Genomic DNA, 22044 nt, shown 5'->3' with positions numbered 1-22044 from the left:
AATGAAAGGAACAGATTGCAATTCAAAACTGAAGGGAACTCTGTATCAGCAGTATGTCGTCTTTTTTTTAAAAAGCTAACTTATACTACCCATAACTTTGTGAATGCTTAGTTGCCATAAATCCGCAGTTTTACTTGATGTGACATTATAGTATATTATTATTGTTTTACTGAAGTCAAAATAGTGAAGTAGTACTAATTAAAAAACTTTATTTGTCATACAAGATTTTTTTTTTAAATATGCACAATTATTAATTTTGAATACTGACTTAAGCAAAATCATCGACTTGCAATTAAGATGTTTCACTAAGCAAAATCTCCTAAACTGTAACTGTTCAGTTCATTTCTACTAGTCAACACAGCCTACCTTTAAACATTAAAATTATTCAATGTGTTTTTTTAAACTGGTCAATTTTTATATAATTATTTTGAACAAACATTACACACAGAATTATCATGTAACTTTTAATAGTACTGTACTGTAACAACATTACTATAAGTTAACTCTGCTACTTGAAGCGCATATTAAATGTAACCAATATTATGTATCAAGGCGTTTCTAGTAAAATTCAAGTAATTAAATATATTTACAGACTTTAATCTTAAGGAATGTAAAAATTAATCTGATTTTAAAAGTTCAATACAAATATTGTTGAAAAAATACAAAACCATGGAAAAAGTGCAAAAATAATTATCCCATCATGGTGTGGATTTTGTTCAATAATGGAAAATTATATATTTAAGAGGCTACAACTACAATGTGAAAAACAAACTTTAGTCCTCTATTATCTTCATTTAAATCTAAAATACAGCACTGATAGATCCACAGGTGGTGGGGAAGGGTACAGCAAGTTTCTTTTCCCACATTAGACCAAATATTATCTCTAGTTGGCAGAATCAGACTCAAGGCTTACTTCTGGACTAGGCTGGAAAGTTATTGGAAAGGCCTAGCTTATAGAATCATGTTTATATTAGATATTGACAACCAACAACTATAAAATATTATTTGCAGTAGGAAGCACAAGATCTTGTAAGAAGTCTGTCAGAGTGTCTTTTTCCAGATCAAGTGTAAGGAACTCATTTACTATCATCTCACTTCGTTTAAACTGATTTTTGGTGTCCACAGTGTCTGCACGCTCAATGACTTTGTTTTCAGCAATCAGGTTTGTTACCTGCAGAAAAAAAGACCAATATCGTATCAGAATAAAAGTACTTCATCAAGATCAAATAGATGATGTAGATTGTGGAGATGATAACAATGATTATGATATTGATGATGGTGGGTAAGATACTAATGGTAACTGATGATTATGAAGATGGTAATGATGATATTGATGGAGACCGATGATATGGTAATATTAATGATGGAGATGACAGAGGACACTCCTCTATTTTTGACAGCTAAAATAAAACTATAAACTACTTTTTGATATCTATTAATATTTATGTTAGTGCTTCTCTATTTAAAAATTCCTGGATCTGCCCCTGAATGAATAATGATATGACGTTAATAGTGTTACCATTCAACAGGCCCCAAATCATACATCATTGGGGTATAAAATGGAAATGCTTTCATACAGACAGTGTATGTTCAACATCACAATTCTTATGCCCTGCAATTGGCTACAACGTTAGCGTGCAGTGGGTATAGATCAATATACAAGCGTTATTTATAACCTTACTTCTATTCCTCTTTGAATAAGTTCTTCTGGAAGACCAACAGTCTTAGAAATTTGATTTGCATGACTGTGGCTAACACAACCTTCTTTTAACTGGAACAGAAAGATCATCTCACTCATAATCTGTGCTACATCCATCATCTTAAAAAAAATATAGTAAAATTTAGTAATCAAATTATATTGTAAGAGTACTGTTCAGGCATGCAGCACCACTATTCCTGATTCATACGCTATCTTTTAAATATTTATATAGAACATTAGTTTGCAGTAAATTAGGGTTGTGATCTTATTTGCGATTTTACCTAAAATGTTTGACCTCAACTTATCCCTTTGCATGGTCAATTTTTCCGAGAATTTACTATTTGTTACCTGATACATAAGCTGAGGCGAGTCAGGTAAAAGATGCTGTTTACGGATGCAATGAAAATGTGTTGACACCAGTACATGAGGGCAGTCTTGCTCTTTATAAAGCCAATGTTTAAGACATGCACATAGCAGAGAAACTCCATCTTCAGTTTGAGTGCCTTTGCCAAACTCATCCACTATCACCAGAGACTTAGCTGTTGCGTTGTGAATACACTGAGACATCTGTGATGATAAATATCAAAGCTAAAGTTCATTAAATGTCACAGTTAAGTGTGCGCATGATTTAAAGCATTAACATTAAGTACTACTGTATTATTAAAGTATTACTATTAGTCCTTCGTCTCAGAGAGTGTATATGACTTACATTATATTACTTTAGGCACTAGCGATTTATTTCAAATATCAATTATGTATCATATTGTTTGTTGTAATTCCTTTTTATTTATTTTATTAAAGAGGCCCTTGAACACCATTATTCCAATGCGGTAAACTGGAAGGGTTATAAGGTAAGATAAAAAATAGTTACACAAGCATCTCTTCTTAATACTTTAACCATCATCAGGTTTTTTTTTTTCTTACCTGATTTACGTCTATCATAAATGTTGACAGGGCTACAGAAACAGACTCTTTTGTTTGCACTCTGGTGTAAATGCCATCTAACAGACCAATACTTGCGCCTTCTGCTGGAACAAAGCTACCAATGTGTGCCATGAACACAATTAAGCCGACCTGAAATAAACAAAACATGTAAACTATAAATCAAGTTGAGTATATTTATTCTTCTTTTTTAACAAAATATTTTTTAAATAGAAACTTATTCGATATAGAAGCAGCGGATTGATTGAATAAAAGCTATCTTTAGAACAGTTAAAGATGTACTGTCCCCCAAAAACTTGAAAAATGAAGATTAATAAAATCAAACTTTGAATAGGCCATTTTGTAGTTTTAAAAAAGCTACTCACTTCCATAGTTTTCACTTTTAAAAAGACAAAATAAATGGTTAATTTCAACCAAAAACCTATTGGCTGGCAATTTCTGGTAAATCATTTTATTCTTCTTCAATCAAATTTTTGGTAAAAGTGAATAACTGTATGGGATATATAATAGCATATTCAACAACAAAATTTTAAAAATTGTTTTCATGCGACAATATATCTTTCTTATAAAACAATTAATAGTCTGTATTCGTTGAATTTGATAGAAAGAACATTTTCATTCATTGAAAGTCCGACTGTCTTCCCAGATTCACATCATTAAATAGAACAAATCTTTCAACTCATAAAATATTCTCCCCCTTCATTAATTGTATACTGTTTTACCTGTTTTAGATAAACACTTTTACCGCTTGCATTAGGTCCAGTCAATAACTTCATCTTTCTGTGGCTGCCTCCAGAATAGGTGTCATTCGGCACAAAAGTTCCAACACATATTTCTTGCAAAGGATGACGACCTCCATATATCTCTATGATGTTGTCAGTCTTTAGTTCTGGTCTCACATAGTTATTCTCCATAGCTGCCACTGTAAGTGCTAATAAACTGTCAAAATATCAAATTACAAATATCTATTAACTAACAAGAAATTAATTGAACCATGATATAACACCAGTTTCAAAGCAACGTGATATTGTTAAATTCCACAGATTACAATGCAAAATAGACATTAGGTTCAGTTCAACATTTTCTTTTACCATTTTCAAAATTCTGGATCTGTCACTGAAAATTGCACATACCTTATAAGGCAGTTGCACAATGGCATTTCTTTGCATAGTGCTATTCAATTGATTGAATTAGACATTTTTTGATATTTGTATTGGTGATTTCACATCTATTCGCAAATAAAACCTGGCATTTTATTTGATGATAAATAATAGCAAAATTTACCAATCCAACTCTGCCGCTAGATCCATCACTTTCAGAAGGACTGCACTTCTCTCCAAGATACTATTCTGAAGTCTATGCATAATCTGTGTCTCATGGTCTAATATTAAAATATAAAATGTCTTCAGAAATTGTTTGTCTTGAGACTAGATAATCATGGCAGACTTAAAACCCAAAATAACCAATAGTTGATCAAAATACAGATATCCTACTAAAAAGTTTAAACAATAAATAAAACAAATGTTAAGGACTATATACAAGATCTATTTTCAATTTAACTCAGACTTTAAACATTAATTATTTGTATACTATGTATAATTAAACCCATAACCAATGTAACTTCTAGCACATTGTGTGGACAACATATGTTAATGTTGTAAAGGTTGCTGTAAGGTAACTGAATATGAATGTTTTACCTGTAATGACACATTGAGTATCTCCTAGTTTTTCATCCAATGCTAGAAAAGGAAAATTAATGACCAACTAATGACTATTAAATTCAGTAGTAAATAGAAATGTTAGTAGTTTTTATTATCTGCATCACGCCATTCAGTCATTCTGCGCATGTAGTACTTGAGAACCCTGGGATCTGAAGGTTGAACTGTGCAGTAAACACTAAAGATCCCAGAAAAGTGCTTAGAGATTTACTTGTTAATTTAAATTCAAATTAAAAAAAACTGCCCTTACTCTTTTCTTTAAAAACAACTTGTAATTTCATTTTATATGAGAGTGCACGTTAAAGAAGTTACATTTTTCAAAAAGAATAGGGGATCGTCTCCCGGTGTGCTGATCTGGTAGGCGCTGCACTGCTGGCTGCCATGGGTCCGTGGAGTGCCTAATCCGAATTTCCTCAGTTTCCAGTTAGACTTGAGGACCAGTAATAATACATTTAACATTTACATTTAACATTTTAACATTTATATAATTATTTAACTCACCATTTGTGCCAGCACTTTTGTAGTGAACTCGGTCATTAGACATAAACTATAACAAGTTAAAATAAATAATGTTTATATAAACACATTAAATCAAACCATCTTTTTATATTTTGTAAAATATAATTTTGAAAGTAAATGATAAAAATATGCTGTGTTAAAAACTTGATGTGGTAATGTCATGTCATGAGGAGAAACCAGTTTTATTGGTTATAAAAAAATCTTTACAAAAAATGTCTCACATCTACTATATTTTTTAAAAGGCTAGTAGGCCAAAGAAAGCTTATCAAAACATATCAAATGTCAAAATCATATTGATTAATGGGTAGCAACATAAACAAAAAGACAAAAAATGACGCTATAATACAATGTACTCTCTGTTTCATTAGGCTTTTGTGGAAATTCATTGGACCATTTCTTATTCACACTTCAGTTTCTGGAAATTTCAGTTTCTGGAAATTCCAGTTTCTATTTTATTTTCAAAAAAGTATTTTGATTACAGATTGCTAGACTGCTTCAGAGATACGTCAGACAAATATCATTAGAATATTTGTAATAAATTGTTTCTGCAACATTATGCCTCCTAAGACACGGTCTAAGACACGTCAGTCTGAGACACAGCCTGAGGTACAGTATAGTATATTGTTTGTTTAGTGAGACTTCAATCTACCAAAACAAGTAAACAATAATTATGTTATGATTATCATTAACTAGGCAAAAACACCATACCAAGGGAAAAAACGTGCTTTTGGAGAATTCAAATGTACATCGTGTAGAAAAACTTGGAGCAGTGCCAATTCATGGGCTAACATGGGACAACAATGTAAAAAATGCAAGATAAATGTGTATCCTCACAAACAGGTAAGGTTAACTAAGTCAATTAAAGTAGTTGTTATCGTACCCTTTCTTCATTTACCCTATATTTAACCAGTATTTATGTGCCAGTGCTTCAGTGCGAGTTGTTGGGAAATGTATAACCGATGTTAACATACTACACTGATACAAACAGTAAACCTGCAAAAGTGGTTAATTTAACCTAAATGAGTACAGTATCTATATGGTTACATTAATCTTCAATTGGTGGATATCTCAACAATGTATTAAACACACATTTTAAATATAATGTGGGGAGCTTTTTATTGGACAAACTGGCACATCCTACTGTCCTGTTGCCCAGCTTTTTCTGCAGTGAATTAAATTATTACTATTGTTGAAAAACTATTAATAACACACAAATATACATATAATCAAAATTTAAAGCACTATACATACACCATACACATTAAGATTAATAAATTGCATCATCATTTAATTTTTTTCATTAGTATAATTCAATTTTTCTACTTCCTTTAGAATCCACTTAAACCAACAGAAGGGGAATACAATAGAGAACATCATAATAACAATTTGTGTGAGATGTGCACGAAACTTCGATATTCCTGCAAAGAATATAATCCATAGTCATAGGTCTAAAGCAAAAAGAAACCTGTTAATTTCAGGATTTTCAAAGATGTTTTTTGTTTTAATATACTCAAGTCTTACTGTCATTAACAAAATTATTCCTAAAATTAATTAAAAACAAACATTGCAAATTAAAATAAGTGTCAGTCAAAACACAAAACAAAAACTTTATGTTGTAGTTCCAGTCCAATTTTCCTTCCTGTCCTATGAACAGTGGTTAAAACAAAACATGATATTATCTAGAATTTAAGGTTGTTAGCAATACAATTAGTATACGAAGTTAATTACTTAAGTACTGTAGACCAAAGATAAATGTAGTGTATTGAATAATCTTTACTATATGACAACACCAAAGTGTATCCTTTATATTTGATTGGTTAATTTTGTTTTTGAACAATAACAACAACAATGTTCTAATCAGTAGTTGTATTACATGGTTTTACCTTAGAACAGTAGGAATATATTTTCTATAACTGAAATAATGAATGTTCAGTGGAATGGAGAGTTGGGAGAGCAGTTCACTAAACTAGTTCAACTTTCAATAAATCACCAATACAAAACATTTCACCTACTGTGAATGTTGCAAACTAGGCCCTAGACCAATTATGGCACAAAGAATTTGGCCACAGTTTTTGCAACAGTTACCAGACCAAAAAAAAAAGAGTTCACAACAAGCTGACTATGTAATAGAACCAATAATGTATTGTGAAATATAAAATAAACTAATCAAAAAGGATTCATTCAGGTGTATTAAAATAAATTTAGTTTAAATACTAAAGGAGTGTTTGAGCTATGTATTTACCAACTGTTTAGCACAAAAGTTTCCACTGAAAGATGTATTGTCCCCCTGAAAAATAATGTTTATTGGCTGCCAGTGAATGGATTTTCGGTTGAAATTAACTATTTATTATGTTATTTTATAAGTGAAAACATTATTTTTTGTCGTTTTTTTCTATGGAAGTGATTAACTTTATTAAAACTACAAAATAATCTATTCAAAATATGATTTAATCAATCATTTTTCATGTTTTCTGGGGGACAATACATCTTTAAATGAATCAGATTATAGAACTAATTTTATATTTTATGTTGACTAGTATTAAAATAATGATATTAATAAATACATGCTTTAGAATTATGACTGTGTTATTGATCTTTTGCTGTGTGCCATCTGTGTACCTGCCAACATTACAGATATTAACAAAATGTACAAAATTAGTGGTAAAACAATGGTTTTAGTTATGTATAGCACCAATAGTTAGGGTGACCCTAGTCTCCTTGATAATATCTAAACCTGAAAGATGGTACATTATTATGGCAAGTTTGGAGCTCATCTTCCACATTTCTAACTACAGTCTTTCTAAATTAATACAAAATAAAACATAATATAAATCAATAGTTTACCATGAATTGAAAACCTTCCATTTCAAAATCTGCAGAATTAATCATTTCGGCCTTGCATGAAATCGTCAACAAATAACCAAGCTAAAATCAGTATAAATTCAAATTATTAATTTGATAAAGTATAATATATTTTTATTAAATATAGTTATCATATTTATCATATGTTAACATTTATTCTGTCATCATCAAGCACAAAAAAAGTTATGAACATAAACTAATGAGACTTCAGATAAATATAGATGTCTAGTCAGTTTGCTTCAATCACACTGGATTTCATTTGGTCAATTTAACTGATTCGCAGGATAAATTGACTAAAGCTCTGTCTACACTATTAAACTATTTTTATTTTGACAAAAAAAGTGTGATGTGCCTAAATATGGTATTAATATGATGGTATCGTGTCCATACAGCATATGGGCTCATCACATTTTTGTTGTTACAAAAAGTTTTATAGTGTAGACAGAGCTTTAGACAAGTCTGAATGCTGGCTACAATTCCCTTAAGAGTAAAATTACAAGATCACGACCAGGGTTAAATAGATATTTAATACTAATACTGTAGGTACTATGGTATGGGCCTGTTGCATTTATTGTCACTAAACAAGATTTCATATGAGAATCAATTGCTAAATTTGCAATACCTGTGGCAGATAAATGATATTGCATTCCTTAATATCTTCACTCAGTTGGTTTAATTCTTCACGTGCAACTTGAGTCATGAGACTTGGCAGGCTGTTGAATGTTCGTTTCTCTGTAAAGAAACAAACCAAAATTTACTTGTTTGTGTATTAAATTGCACCTAAGTTTAATAAAATATCAATTGGTTCATAGTGAAATATCAAATCACTCAAAATTATGTTTGTCTTATCTCATACACTAATCAAGTAAACAATTTTTATACAAAAAATTAAGAGGGTGAAAATTAAAGTAGGAGCCTGTAAAATGCTGGTTAGAAACAAAACATGCTTTAATTTAAATATATAATTTACATATAAGGTAGCAAATGGTAAAATAGCATTTAAAATATGAAAGGCAAAAAAAAAAATGAGGCAAAGCAGACAGAGAGAGTTTTTATTTATATTTATTTATTTATTTACCAGATTTCTATAGCGCCCTTTTCATGAAAACTCATGCTCAAAGGCGCTTCACATCATAAAGACAAACATCATAAGCAATAATTACAAAAGTAACCTCAAATTATTCGAAATAAGATTTCTTAAACTAAGTTATAAATATTCTTACTGTACATTAATTAAAATCGCATAAAATAGAAAAATAAAATGAACAATATACAAAATAGTTCGGAATTTCTTAAACTACGATTACAAAAATACAATTTATTTACATATTAATTATTATTTAATTTATTTATTTATTTAATTTATTTATTTTTTATTTTTTCTAAATTTTAATTTAATTTAATTAAATTGATTAAAAATATTATTGCACAGTAATTGACCAAACTGGTTCAATATAAATTTGGGTCAATTAAAGTTGACAGCACAATATCAATTTATTTTTATGACAATTTAAACGGAACAAAACAATATCAATTTGGTTATAGCAATATTACTTGCAATTGCAATTATCCATTAGGTTTAATGGCAATATAAAATTTTTACCGCAATAGCCATTTATTATGACAATGTTAATTTTGTTAACAGCAATCAGAGTAATGAGGGCATCGACTGCCCTTTTTAACTATTTTTTTTTTTTACTATTCAGTTGTCTTAATTTTGTCGCGAACAAAATCAATATGGCAGTGAGAAAATTACAATTTTCATTATGTACAGTTTTTAACAGTTAATATTTTAACATGATTGCTGTGAATGAACTAAAATAATATTGTTGGGAGTAATTGCTGTGCTCTCATTTTTTACCTCCGCCAAGGAGGTATATGTAATCGGCAGCGTGTGTTTGTTTGTTTGTTTGCAGGATTACTCAAAAAGTAATTACAAGATCTTTATCAAAATGAATATACAGATAGATATGTGGTCAAGGACCATTCCATTAAATTTTGGGACCATTTGGGACCATGGTCCCAATTCTGGACCACTTTTTGAGTATACTTTTCAGACCTGCTAGTGTTAAAAGATAGGACAGAATTTTTCAAAAGCCGGCGAGCAGTCTTAAAGTAACAAGTAAACTGAAATTGCATTTTCTCGTGTCCAAAAAACTTCATTTTTGTACAAGAGGCAGGAGTTATAATTTGTGATTTGTAATTTTAAAACATAATTTGATTTAATGTGCACGTTTTTTGATGTGAGTAGTTTAAAAAACCTATTTCTTTTCAAATTCACTTGTTTGATTTTCGCGTTGCTGTTCTATTGTTAGTCAACTGAAGCTATTGTTAATTGAAAGACTTGTTACATAACCATTATTACACCAAACTCGCATACACATGCTTGTAGTGAAATTAGCGTAAATCACAAACAGCATTAAGACACACACATATATATATATATATTTTTTTTTTTTACCGGAGAAATCTTATGTAGGAGAATTTTACAGTAGGCGGAGGTATGCACTCTCGGAGTGCCTTTCTAGTTTCTTATGGTTCAATGAGGATGCAGAACACATTTTAAAAGTTCCTGAATACCTATTTATTGTATAATTTGTCAAACACATGCACTTTAAAGGTTTGTGTGGCCAATAAACACTAGTGAATTAAGTAGTTTGTAGTACACCATTTGTTTTTACAAAACGGAAATTAATATAGTTCAAGAATGTTTTTTGCCCTCTGGGGTAAAACTGAGGGGAATAGAAAGTGAACACAGTCATCACTAGGCAATAGATTAACAAGGCTGGCTTGGTTTTGGCTTCATTCAACTTTATTCTGTTTTTGAAAAAAAAAACCCTAATACCCCACTTAAGTACAGATACTTACTATGGTCTAATTCAGCATCTACACCTTCTTTCACTGTAAACCTATTCTGAGCAATAGATTCATCAAAATCAACCTAAATCAAATCACAAATACATAACATTTGTATTCATAGTTAATTTCATTTCTGTTAATTTATAGACTGTTATAAATATGATATATTAAGATGCATAGCAACCTAGATTATGGCACCAAAAAGAATTCAAATTTTAAAACCTGAATTCATCATCAATACATTTATATGCTAAGCAAGCTTTAAATTAATTATTTATAGAATTATGCAAATGTTAGCAATCATCAGTGGATGATTATTATTATATTTTGATAAAAGGTGATGACATTAATTACGAACATACTGTTGAAACAAGTGACAGTGTATGACGATATTCATGTTTCAACAAATTTATATCTTAGGAAGAATTTATTCCTATACTCCATCTCCTTCTATACACAGGCAACCCCTCACTTTTTTTATTCTTTAAATAACGTAGGGGCTCACTACAAATTTGATTCAATAACTTGTATAGATGTACCCTAAACCTTCTATTTGGAACATGGATGGTTCTTTAAAGTGAACATAAGCCATGTGTACACTGGACCTAGGGTTTATAGTCCTTATCCCAGAAGACTTGTTCTACCACCAGAACCATGGAGCGTGTGAGCCTCGACCCTTGCCCATGTTATGGCTACATATTACGGTTCCACTGTTTAAACCAGTCGGCCACTCACTTGTTATACCCAATTTTGAAATTCTTCCTTTTCTTTGTTATTATTAAGATTTTCTTGTCATTTTGTATAATGTTCTCTTGTTTCGGATTATACAGTATGAGAATGAGAATTTATGCTTATTTTATATCTAATTCCATTTTCCTGCTTTGTATAGCAATGTTATATTATTTTTATTTTGGAATAAAAACTGACAATGAAATATGAGTAATGAGAGTCTATAAGTCCCTAGACTCTAGGTTAAATCCGTTCAAATGACAAGATATTTGGAATGACCAAAAACAATTCATCTTCCTAAAACATGTAAGCCTAATTTTGTCCATCAGATCCCATGAGTATTATAGTAATTTTAAACATTCAGTGTAATTAATGTTTTGTTAATGTTAATCATGTTTTGCTAGAATGTATGTACATTGCCAAACACAAATTGACAATATTGAATCATGAAGATTAAATATATAAATGAGTGTATTAATCCAGTTTATATCCAATATTACTGTATATTCTGTTCGTCAACTTCAATAATCTAAATTTAACTATAAAAATGTATTCAAACCTAAATTTTCTATTTAGCCTATATGTGTGTTGTTATAAAAGAGATATCTCTTCGTTTATGCTTTTGGTTTGTACATGAAGTGGTGCGTGGCTCCAATTGGTTAATTAAAAATATTCTATGTTAAATTAAAATTTTAATTTACAGTATATATAAGTAAGTAAATGAACATACGATTCTACTTATGAGATTTGCAATAGAGTGAAGATCTTCTGTAAAATCACTGCCAATCTGTAAAAGAAATAAATTTTCAAATATTATACAAGTTTGGCGCATGGAATTGCTAGTATGTCTGTAATGTAACATCAAATAATGACACAAACTAATAAAATGTTATTAAGGACAGCTCTAGGTTTTATTTGAAAGTCCTGCAAGCATGCCTCACGAAAAATATATACATACATGTAAAGGTAATTAGTTCCTTCTGACCATAGGGAAATTAGCTGTCAGGATACAATATCAAAAGAGAAATTGCACAGTGTCTTTTATATATATAACAATTCAACATACAGTAGATTGAATTGCTCAAGACAAGATAGTAGAAGTTACTAAAGTAGTAATACTGTAGTATTGGCGCATCTAGAATGGGTGCTTAGGGTATTTAATAATAATAACAATATGAATTTGTAATGCGACAATTCCAGCAGTAAGTGAGGGAGCTCAATTTGAAAGAAAAAGATAAGTTTTCAAGGCTGATTTAAAGGCGATAGTAGAAGAACATCATCTAATAGAGGTGGGTAGGTCATAAGCGAGAGGCAGCAGATGTAAAGATGCTTTAGGCCATACGTTTTAGTGTTAAAAGAAGTGTAAAAAAAAAATGTTTTGAAGACGAGCAAAGGTGACAGGAAGGTATGTGAAGAGGAAGAAAGTCAGAGAGATATGAAGGGGATTTGAACAAGAGAGCTTTATAGGTTAAGAAGGCATAGTCAGTCAGAGTCAGTTCAGGCATTCACAGATTGGCAACCATGAAGGTTTCATGCAAACTTAAAATACCTCAACACATCCAAGCTATTGAATATAGGTTTACTGTACATTGACGTCATTCAACAGTCAACACATGTATGAAGCAGAAAACAACAGAGGTACTGTGTATATACACGCAACAAAAAATAAAACTATTTTTTTTATAATGATCAAACCCACAATTGATGTTAGTATTAAAAACAAAAAAATTAAATTCGAATTTAGAAATTTATATACAGCATGCTTTTTATCGCGTACATAACACGTTTACAAAATAATTTGTAATTTAAAAAAAAAAATGTGTAAATTTGCATATTTATTATAGGAATATCACCCATTGTTATATGTACTCCTATTTTTTCCCATTTCCCAGTAAATCCTTATTACTTCCTTTTGTTAGAAAGATTACTGTACTTCAAAACTACTGAATGGATTTGGACATAATTTTAAACATTATACAGACTTTAGACAACAAGAAAACTCCATTAAAGGAAGTATACAATCAATAGTAACATGATATTCTAAAAGCACGATTTTGAAAAACTTGTGCTCATACATATCATATCATAGGAAGAATTGAAAAAAAAACCAAATTTCTTTTTGACTAAACTAGAGCATATACATATTTCCAACATTACTAAATTCATTCTGATGGAGGTACACATTTTGTATGAGCGCATGGTACTGTACGTAAATGTAGAAGCTATTAAATTTGTGACAGGATTCGGATATCGTTTCTGGATCCGTCTTCACTTTTCACCTCTGGCAGAAGTCACAATCCTCTTATTATTATTTTGTAACTCTGTTACAATCTATTTATTAGTATTATCATCTATAACTATTACCTTATTTACATAGTTTTTTCAATATTGCCATTAATCATTTTTTTGCACTACCTTTGGCAGAATTTGCAATCCTCTGATTATTACTCTGTTGGCACCCATTTATTAGTATTATCATGTTGCATCTATAACTATTACATTATTTACATAGTTTTTTCCATATTGCCATCAATCATTTTTTACTTTACCTTTGGCAGAAGTCGCAATCCTTTGATTATTATTTACAACGTCCATTTATTGTTAGTATAGTTATTATTATTGTTATTGACATAGTTTTTTCAATATTGTCATCAATCCATATTTACATAATATACATTAAATGTACCAAATAGCTGCAGGCAAATCTTATACAATTGTCAACAAAATTCATTAATATGCATTCAATCAAAAAATATATAAATAGATTAAATTTGATAAGTAATGCTTTGTTGGCATGGAAACACTTTTTTTTGTGTAAATGTTTTGAATATTATAAATCAAGTGTTTTGATTGGCTTGTGGTTATTGAGCTTTTATTGATAGCTTGTCTCTTATAGCTGAAGCCAACTGTCAGTGTTTAAAATATCGTTGTTGACAGCAGAAGCAGACAACTAATAGTTTTCAGTAGAAGTATCCTCATTTTAATGTTAATTTGATGTGTGATATATGATCAAACGTTTAATCGTCAGCATTTCAGTAAAATTGGTTACAAACGGTAAGTACTATGAACAATAAATTTTATATTCTTTTTTAAATTTCCTATTAATATGTGTAAATTTTAAAAGCTTTTAATGTATCTCTTTTCTGAAAACTAATTTTTGTTTTGCATGTTTTGTACATGGATCATCTATTCGAAATAAGGAAATGAATGAATTACTTTAAAAATAAAAAAAATGAAACAATAACAATAATAATCATAATTAGAAATGTTTGCTTTGCATTTTGTTAAATAGTTTATTATAATCTTTTAGTTTTGAGAGTGTGTTGAGTAATGTTATGATTGTGTGGGCTTGAATTTTAAATCTCATACTCCAAGTGGGGTCGACAAATAATAAATGATAATGAACTCTTAAAAAATGTTAACAATAATCAATAATAATAAGCAATAAATAAAAGAAAATAGAAGTAGCCTAAAATCTAGTATCATAATCTAGATTTAGGTACCGCATTATCTAAATTGTTTACTAAATCACAGCCACTGATCATAACTGGGCTCTCTGGGAGACCATTCTTTGACTGAAGAACAAGTACAAATAAAATATATCAATCCAATTTAATACAATGTAAAGGAAGTAAATCATTTTAATTCAATAGCATATGCTAAGTTTATTAGGTTTTTTTTAACCCATAGAGTAGACCAAGTTTCAATAGATTTTATTTTCTTCTAAACTACGAAAACTTTTCATACTCGACTAAAATCCTAGTTAAGATCCTTAAACCAACACCCATAGTCTAATAGTACTATGTATAAACAGCCTTGATCATATATTTAACACTTTGTCATTTGACGTGCTCTTTCCTGCTTTTCATTACTACTAGACGGTTTAAATAAAAATGCTTATCTATAAAATACAACTGAATTGAACATCAATCAATGCAAAGGAGTTTTTAGCAATATACCGGAAGATCCACTGATTAATTTCAGATAAAATAAAAAAAGGGTTCTGTCTCATTAAAGGGGAGATAAAATCACAATTTTGCAGGTAAAGTTATTCTTAATAAGATATAAGGGCTTTAAAAGCAGTAAAAATGTCCCTTTAATATGAATGTCCTCTGAATAGGGCTGTAGTGTTAAAACCCTCTTTTCCTCCTATAATATTATAGATCGTTTCACAGAAAAGCGTCCCCTTAATAAGGTTTTGTCAATAGAGGAGTTGATTATTATACAGTATTCTGGTTGGGGTTTTTTCCCTTCAACTTTATGGTAAGAGGGGGACAAGCTGGAAGGTTGGCCAGGTTTGATTATAATACCAACTAGAGGGTACTCCGAGAGTACAAACCTCGATCCGCCTACTGTAAAATTCCCCTACATAAAAAGCCCCCTGAAAATGTTTTATTTTACATTTTTTTTAATTCTACGTGTAAATAGGCTAACTGCACACTACAAAGTTGTGGATGAGAGTTTGGTGTAATGGTTATGTATCCAGCCTCTCACAGTTGAGATTGCTGGTTCAACTCCCGCTGAAGTTTTCTTTTTTTTTTTTTTTTTTATTTTTTTTTTTATAATTTTTTTTTTTTGTGGACCTTGATCTTTGACTCTGACCCTTCAAAATTTAACCACAATTATATGATGAGTCATTGTGGCCAAGTTTGGTGAGAATCGCAAAAAAACTGTGGTCTCTAGGCAGTAAAATAGTTTTTTGTTAGTTGTGATCTTGACCTATGACCTTTTGCCTTTAAATTCGAATTTGTCCGAGCTTTTGGGGTATAGATATTGTGGCCAAATTTGGTGAGAATCGGATAAAAACTGTGGCCTCCAGTCTGTTCACAGACAGACGAACAGACACACACACACAACATACAGGGGTGAAAATATAACCTCCTTGGCGGAGGTAATAACAATTATACAGTATCTGTGAGACTGAGCATAGGTATGTAAAATTTAGAAATTTGTAAAAAATGTATTTGAAATGATGTTCCTACTTTGCTTGCATGAGGCATGATCTCATAGTGATTTTGAGCATAACTTACTAACATCCATTGCATCAAAGTTCAGTGCAGTGGTTCGCATCACATTTTAAAATACTGTCGTCTAATTAGCATAAAAAATCTACTGTAGTGTTTATGTGCAAACATAATAAAGAATGTATTTTTTTCATTACATTTTTATAATGAATAATTGCAAAAATATAATCATACATTGACACAATGCTACTACACAAAAGGTATTTTATACAACTTGCTTTGTTAGTATGAAAAAATACTGTAAGCATTAATAATATTTAAAGAGACTTTTCCCTGCAATTTTGAAATTTTGTAAAAATAATGCATATTATTATAAAAACATTAAACTAGGTCATTGTTTGTCTTGTATGTTTTATGGTTAATTATGAGAAAAAGAAAAATAAACAATGTACCAACGTAGGTCATGTCGAATGTTCTCCCCTACAGTTGATTTTCATGTAACAACATTGATGGGTATGTAGAATATTATCTTCATGAGTTTAAATTACCCTTTATTATAATAATATAAATATTTAGAGGCGATCTTTACCAAAAGGTATTACTGCAGCCCCTTGCTTTGCAAGTCAAATATAAGCTACAAGTCATAATAGCCACACATCTTATTTACAGATATTAAATGTCAGATATTAAATGTTATTATGAAAATTATCAATAGGTAGCTAACCCTTAAAAACCTTTATGTGCATCGTTAAATTTTGTTCAATGTCTCTTTACTTGTTATGAAGACATTAAATCTGTTTTTATATTAAAGTTGTCTTGGCTGCTGAGTGACTATTCCCACATCATAATAATAATCAATGAATGCATGTAAACAAATTAAAGATACTAGGCCTAGGTGTAATGTCTGATATTATAAAAGTAATTACTATCAACATACAATTGCAGTATTCTCTACCATGTTAGGTATGGAAATGTCAATAAAAGCTGTCATATCAATAGGAAGTAATATATATCAATATTGGCACAAACAGTATGCCAATCAGACTAATGTTCAGACAAATTTTGAAAGTGTTATAACAAAATACCAAATAGTTATTTAATATTTTCTTTTTTCAGAATCATCAAAATGGATGTTAAAGTATGTGTCTTAATGTTCTTTATGGGGATGTCGATATCAGGAATAATATCAGCACCATGCACACAAAAAACCTTCTACTGTAATGCCATCGAAGATGAGTGCGTCTGCCAACATCTTTCTTGCATTCCTGCAGGAAACCCATGTGTAAATCTTACACGAATGAATTTTGAAGACTCAACGTTTACAACTCTACCATCAGATGCGTTTGTTAATTACACACAACTACAGTCTATTGCTATCCTTCAACAAGAGGACGTTGTCACTATACAAGAGAATGCTTTTAGAAATCAACATAAGTTGACAAATCTTTATTTGCAATTCAAAGGACTGCTTGAGAGTAACTCTTTTACAGGATTGCATCGATTACAAACCCTTTCAATGACGCCAGGTTTCAGTACTATTGATAGCAACACATTCAACGGTCTGACAGCATCGTTAATACAATTGTATTTGAGACGAGGGATGCTAGCCGATGTGAAGAAAGATGCATTTGTACAACTTCATAATTTGACAACACTTGATTTATCATCTAATCGGCTGACTAAAGTTAAATCAAACTGGATTAGTAGTTTAAGTTCATTAGAGATACTCTACTTAAAAGCAAACCAAATTTCATCAATAGAACCAGATTGTTTTAAACATATGACAAAGTTGACGAATCTAGATTTAAGCTTAAATGCATTATATACAATTCCTGCTCAACTATTTGATGGACTGATATCGCTCACAAACATTGACTTGTCAGGCAATAAGATAACAACAATTGAAGAAGGAGCATTCAAATCACAGTATAGTTTAACTACATTATATTTTCAATATAACAAGTTAAGCACATTTTCCTTTGCAGACCTGTATCAAGAAAATAGCACGCTATCGGCCTTACTATTAAACAATAATAGAATGTCATCTCTGGTATTCCCAACCTATCCTAGCATCCCACTACGAAAACTTCAATACATAAATTTATCCTATAACAGACTGCGTACATTTCCAACCGTTGTCTTGAATTATTATCTCCCCTATTTGACCACTGTTTATATGCATAACAATATGCTAACTTGTGACTGTACAATGTCAAATCTTACTAGATATTTCACAACCTTTTTTGGCAATGTTCCCAATTGCACAAACTCTGAGAAAGCCCGATGTTTTGCACCATCCGTATACACTAATTCATCTCAAGTATTAACTAAACTAAACAGTAATGTTACTTTACGATGTAATTTTCTAGGCCAGCCTTATCCAAGAGTTACCTGGTACGGCCCCAAGAGAGAACCCTTAATTGGCCAATATAATCCATTCACTGGTGATACCTGGCTAAAGCTAACAAATGCTGAGACTACTTCGCTAGGTAAATACAAGTGTACAGCTACTAATCCTGAAGGGTATAATGATAGTGTAATAACTGTTGTTAAGCACTTGGAACATGAACAGACAACTAATTCTGCCTCGACATTCATAAGTATCTCATTATGTTACCTGATACCCTGGTTAATGACAATTTACACTTCTACAATGCATCAATAAGCTTTACTTTACTTGGATAAAAAGCTTGGTTAAAAAATTGACATTTTCTGGGGTCAGGATTGAAACAGCCCTAAGACCTAAGCTCGGCCAAATAGGCCTTGGGTATAGAATAAAATTAATGTGCTGAAACATTGGAGTATGATCACATCTAACCTCCAAACACAATGACTCTATTTTAAGAAATATAACTCTAGGTCCCTCTTCTAAAAAAATGGTTAAAATGACTACCAATGTAATGAAGCAGGTAAACCTTTGGTCATAACATTATTATAAAAATAAAAGTTAAAATAAAATAAGTATACATGGTTGTTTTATTTAAAAAAACACTAAATATAATATTATGTTCAGAACTTGTTATAATTTGAATAATGATATGTGCTAAGCAAAAGTTCGGTTTTATCTAACCATTTACCCTGTAGCTTAAGATTAATCCAACCTTTCTCCAAGAACAGAGTAGTGAGATGGCTATCGTACAGAATACTGAATACTGTACTTGCATACATTATTTAAGTATGGGAAGAAAGAAAAAATGTGTATATATACATTCTTATGGTTTTTATCTTCTTCTTAAAACATGAAAAACTTGTAGTAAAATGTTTACTTTTTATATAAATACATTAATTAATAATTTTAATTGTCAACAAACCTTGTGAGTTTTTATTTTTTATTTAATATATATTTTTACCAAAGTGCTTTTAGTTTTTTAATAATGTTGATTTAACATTTTCCATTTAGTTAATTATATACCATTTACAAATTGTATTTTGTTGGAAACTATAAAAAAAAAACAAATGTTTGTAAATGGTACAAACTTTATTTTGATTGATATTGTGAATTGATTTTGAAGGATATGAACACACTTATTATATGTATAACTTTACTAATATTTACTGTTGTATAATATATATAAATCTTTAGCATGAAAAATAAACATTCAATGTATTATCGTGGAGGTAAATAGTAATATGTAAATTCAGTACTGTAGTTACATCAGGTATGAATAATAATAATGTATCAAACAAGGTTACTTATTGAATTAAGCCTCAATAGATAATAGCAAGTTTTCTAAGGAGCACTTAAAAGTTAACAGTCTTCTTGGATAATCACTTTATTACCAGAGTCCTCTGTCTTAATATAACGGGATAAAAAGGGATTAACTAACTGGAAGAGACACACTCCACCTGCAATATGTTGCAATTATTTGTACTGCTTAACTTCACTGCTACACTCAGCAACTGATCAGACCAGTTCTTGACTGAGGGGTTACCCAGTATAAATAAATAAATAAATAAATAACAAATTCAAACTGTTCATTAATAAAAAGTATGGTACGGTTGGTAGGCTATAAACAGTCAAAATTCAACATCACACACACCATACAATAAACTTTTAGACAAACTACAAATTAAAATTTGAACATATCAGAGTGAATAAAGAAAGTTTAGATAGATTAAAAATCTTGCGTGATTCCATGATGGTTCAAGACACGACTGCAGAGAAGATAAAAAAGATTTGATTATTTCCTGTCCATAACTAAAAAATACTCATTTTAAGAAATGGTCCTAAAAATAGTTTGAAATTGCTTAATAAAAAATAACAAATGACTCACGAAATAATTGGAATTAGACATATTTTCAATTCACAGTAAAAAAAGTTAAAATATGATTCTCAACACTAATTACCAAGCTTAACGTGTTGTCTGACCAGGGACGCCAATATACTCGATTTGACCACTAGTATTGTTCTTTTTCAGTAGCAAATATTTATATCCATATAGCACCCTCTAGGTATTAGGGACTATTATTTTTGCCATGCAAATGGAAATACTGTAGCACCCTCTATTTCCTTAACATCTATATGCTAGTACCCCGGTAGTATTTTTGTCCACTTTCAAATCAATAGAAACATTTATAATCTGAAAAGTCCTATCCAAAATGATATATTTATTGATATTTTTTGTGATACTATTTATTGTTTTCGTTGTAAGATTACTGTTGCTATTACATCTATTTAATTACTTTCTTTATGACAATTTGCTATGGTATTGATTTACCTGTAATTTTAGCTAATTGTGTTGTTTAATTAATTATCTATATAAATTATATTTATTTATTCAATCCTGTTATGGGCGACTTTGGTCGCTGTTGGATGAAGATGAAATGAAATAAAAATAACTGTCTTTAAAACCTTTAAAACACTATGCAGCTTATAGTCAGCGTGTTTAAAGCTATAGTATGCAAAATGTAACTTTTTAGAAAAAGTAATTAAAAATTATATAAAGCAACATTCTTTAATTATATTTTTAATTTACCAATAAAACTTTATTGTATTATTTAATAGTATTTATTGCACACATTTGTCATGTGTTATGTGGTTCGTCATAAATATAGCAAATTACAATTTGCAATAGAAATATTAAATACATATTTTTTAGTATACTTAAATTGATAAAATTTTTATCACATAATAGTCTGTTCTTATATAGCGCATATAACCAAGCTCTCAATGGACTTTACATCAAAAATAAAAGGAGGAAATGATACTAGACACTAGAACTGTGCACTCAGTAGCAGGAAATATTGTAACAATTTACATAGTGTAATATATTCATATTAGGAATTTAACGACTGGATTGGAGTTCTACAAGATGGCTGAACATTAGCACATGGTCTGATTTCTTAGTGAAATACTTAGTGTAATCATTCATTCCCAGAGCACAATATATAACACATAGCACCCTCTAGTGTTACAGTAAATTTGAATTGTATCATGGTGGATTTTTGTGAATAATAAAAGATTACGTAGATATTTATGTACATTTTGTTTTTTTGTCTAAAGCAAGATTATTTGTAGTAAATGTAATGTTTAGACGATATGTGAGCAGCACATCACAGAGGTTGAATAAATACAGTTAAAATTTATTAACCATCTCATCATATATTATACATTGGCGATGAGAATTGTGGATAAGTGAACTCCGTGAATATTATATTATAAGTAAGCAATAATGTCTAAATTTGACATATCGGTGGAGTATTTTGATCCAACCATACAAGAATGGGCGAGATGGATCGCCAGGTTTGATAA

General features: G+C 30.2%; 3 protein-coding genes across 6 annotated transcripts in view; 2 read left to right on the top strand and 1 right to left on the bottom strand.

Moving 5' to 3' along the window:
- Nucleotides 1-71: 71 nt before the first annotated feature.
- The window catches only part of LOC140052385 (mutS protein homolog 5-like), a 68023-nt gene continuing 46050 nt past the window's right edge, over nt 72-22044 (bottom strand). For all 4 annotated transcript variants that reach the window (XM_072097985.1, XM_072097984.1, XM_072097987.1 and 1 more), the window contains 12 exons: nt 12059-12115; nt 10609-10681; nt 8363-8472; nt 7723-7803; nt 4861-4906; nt 4339-4380; nt 3926-4022; nt 3364-3580; nt 2624-2773; nt 2048-2266; nt 1682-1819; nt 72-1171 (listed from right to left, as the gene is read on the bottom strand). In XM_072097985.1, coding sequence (XP_071954086.1) covers nt 992-1171; nt 1682-1819; nt 2048-2266; nt 2624-2773; nt 3364-3580; nt 3926-4022; nt 4339-4380; nt 4861-4906; nt 7723-7803; nt 8363-8472; nt 10609-10681; nt 12059-12115 — 1410 coding nt within the window. In that variant the 3' untranslated portion in view covers nt 72-991. The remainder of the gene's footprint in view (nt 1172-1681; nt 1820-2047; nt 2267-2623; nt 2774-3363; nt 3581-3925; nt 4023-4338; nt 4381-4860; nt 4907-7722; nt 7804-8362; nt 8473-10608; nt 10682-12058; nt 12116-22044) is intronic.
- On the top strand, nt 5382-7432 carry LOC140052388 (zinc finger CCHC domain-containing protein 24-like). Its single transcript, XM_072097989.1, has 3 exons — nt 5382-5484; nt 5572-5718; nt 6211-7432. The coding sequence occupies exons 1-3, from the start codon at nt 5434-5436 to the stop codon at nt 6316-6318; spliced, it is 306 nt and encodes a 101-aa protein (XP_071954090.1). The 5' UTR covers nt 5382-5433; the 3' UTR covers nt 6319-7432.
- LOC140052387 (uncharacterized) lies at nt 14262-21757 on the top strand. The gene is made up of 2 exons (XM_072097988.1): nt 14262-14382; nt 17409-21757. The coding sequence occupies exon 2, from the start codon at nt 17419-17421 to the stop codon at nt 18955-18957; it is 1539 nt and encodes a 512-aa protein (XP_071954089.1). The 5' UTR covers nt 14262-14382; nt 17409-17418; the 3' UTR covers nt 18958-21757.

Source organism: Antedon mediterranea, chromosome 6, assembly GCF_964355755.1.
Source record: "Antedon mediterranea chromosome 6, ecAntMedi1.1, whole genome shotgun sequence".
Lineage (NCBI taxonomy): Eukaryota > Metazoa > Echinodermata > Crinoidea > Comatulida > Antedonidae > Antedon > Antedon mediterranea.
Note: the sequence above shows the minus strand (reverse complement) of the source record. Positions and strands in the feature narration are given on the sequence as shown.

What these genes read in the sequence shown, in the direction of transcription:
- LOC140052388 (XM_072097989.1), top strand. Translation starts at nt 5,434, where the DNA reads ATGCCTCCTAAGACACGGTCTAAGACACGTCAGTCTGAGACACAGCCT. An exon ending in AGTCTGAGACACAGCCTGAG is followed by an intron (nt 5,485 to 5,571) that starts GTACAGTATAGT and finishes ATCATTAACTAG; the next exon opens with GCAAAAACACCATACCAAGG. An exon ending in ATGTGTATCCTCACAAACAG is followed by an intron (nt 5,719 to 6,210) that starts GTAAGGTTAACT and finishes TACTTCCTTTAG; the next exon opens with AATCCACTTAAACCAACAGA.
- LOC140052387 (XM_072097988.1), top strand. Translation starts at nt 17,419, where the DNA reads ATGGATGTTAAAGTATGTGTCTTAATGTTCTTTATGGGGATGTCGATA.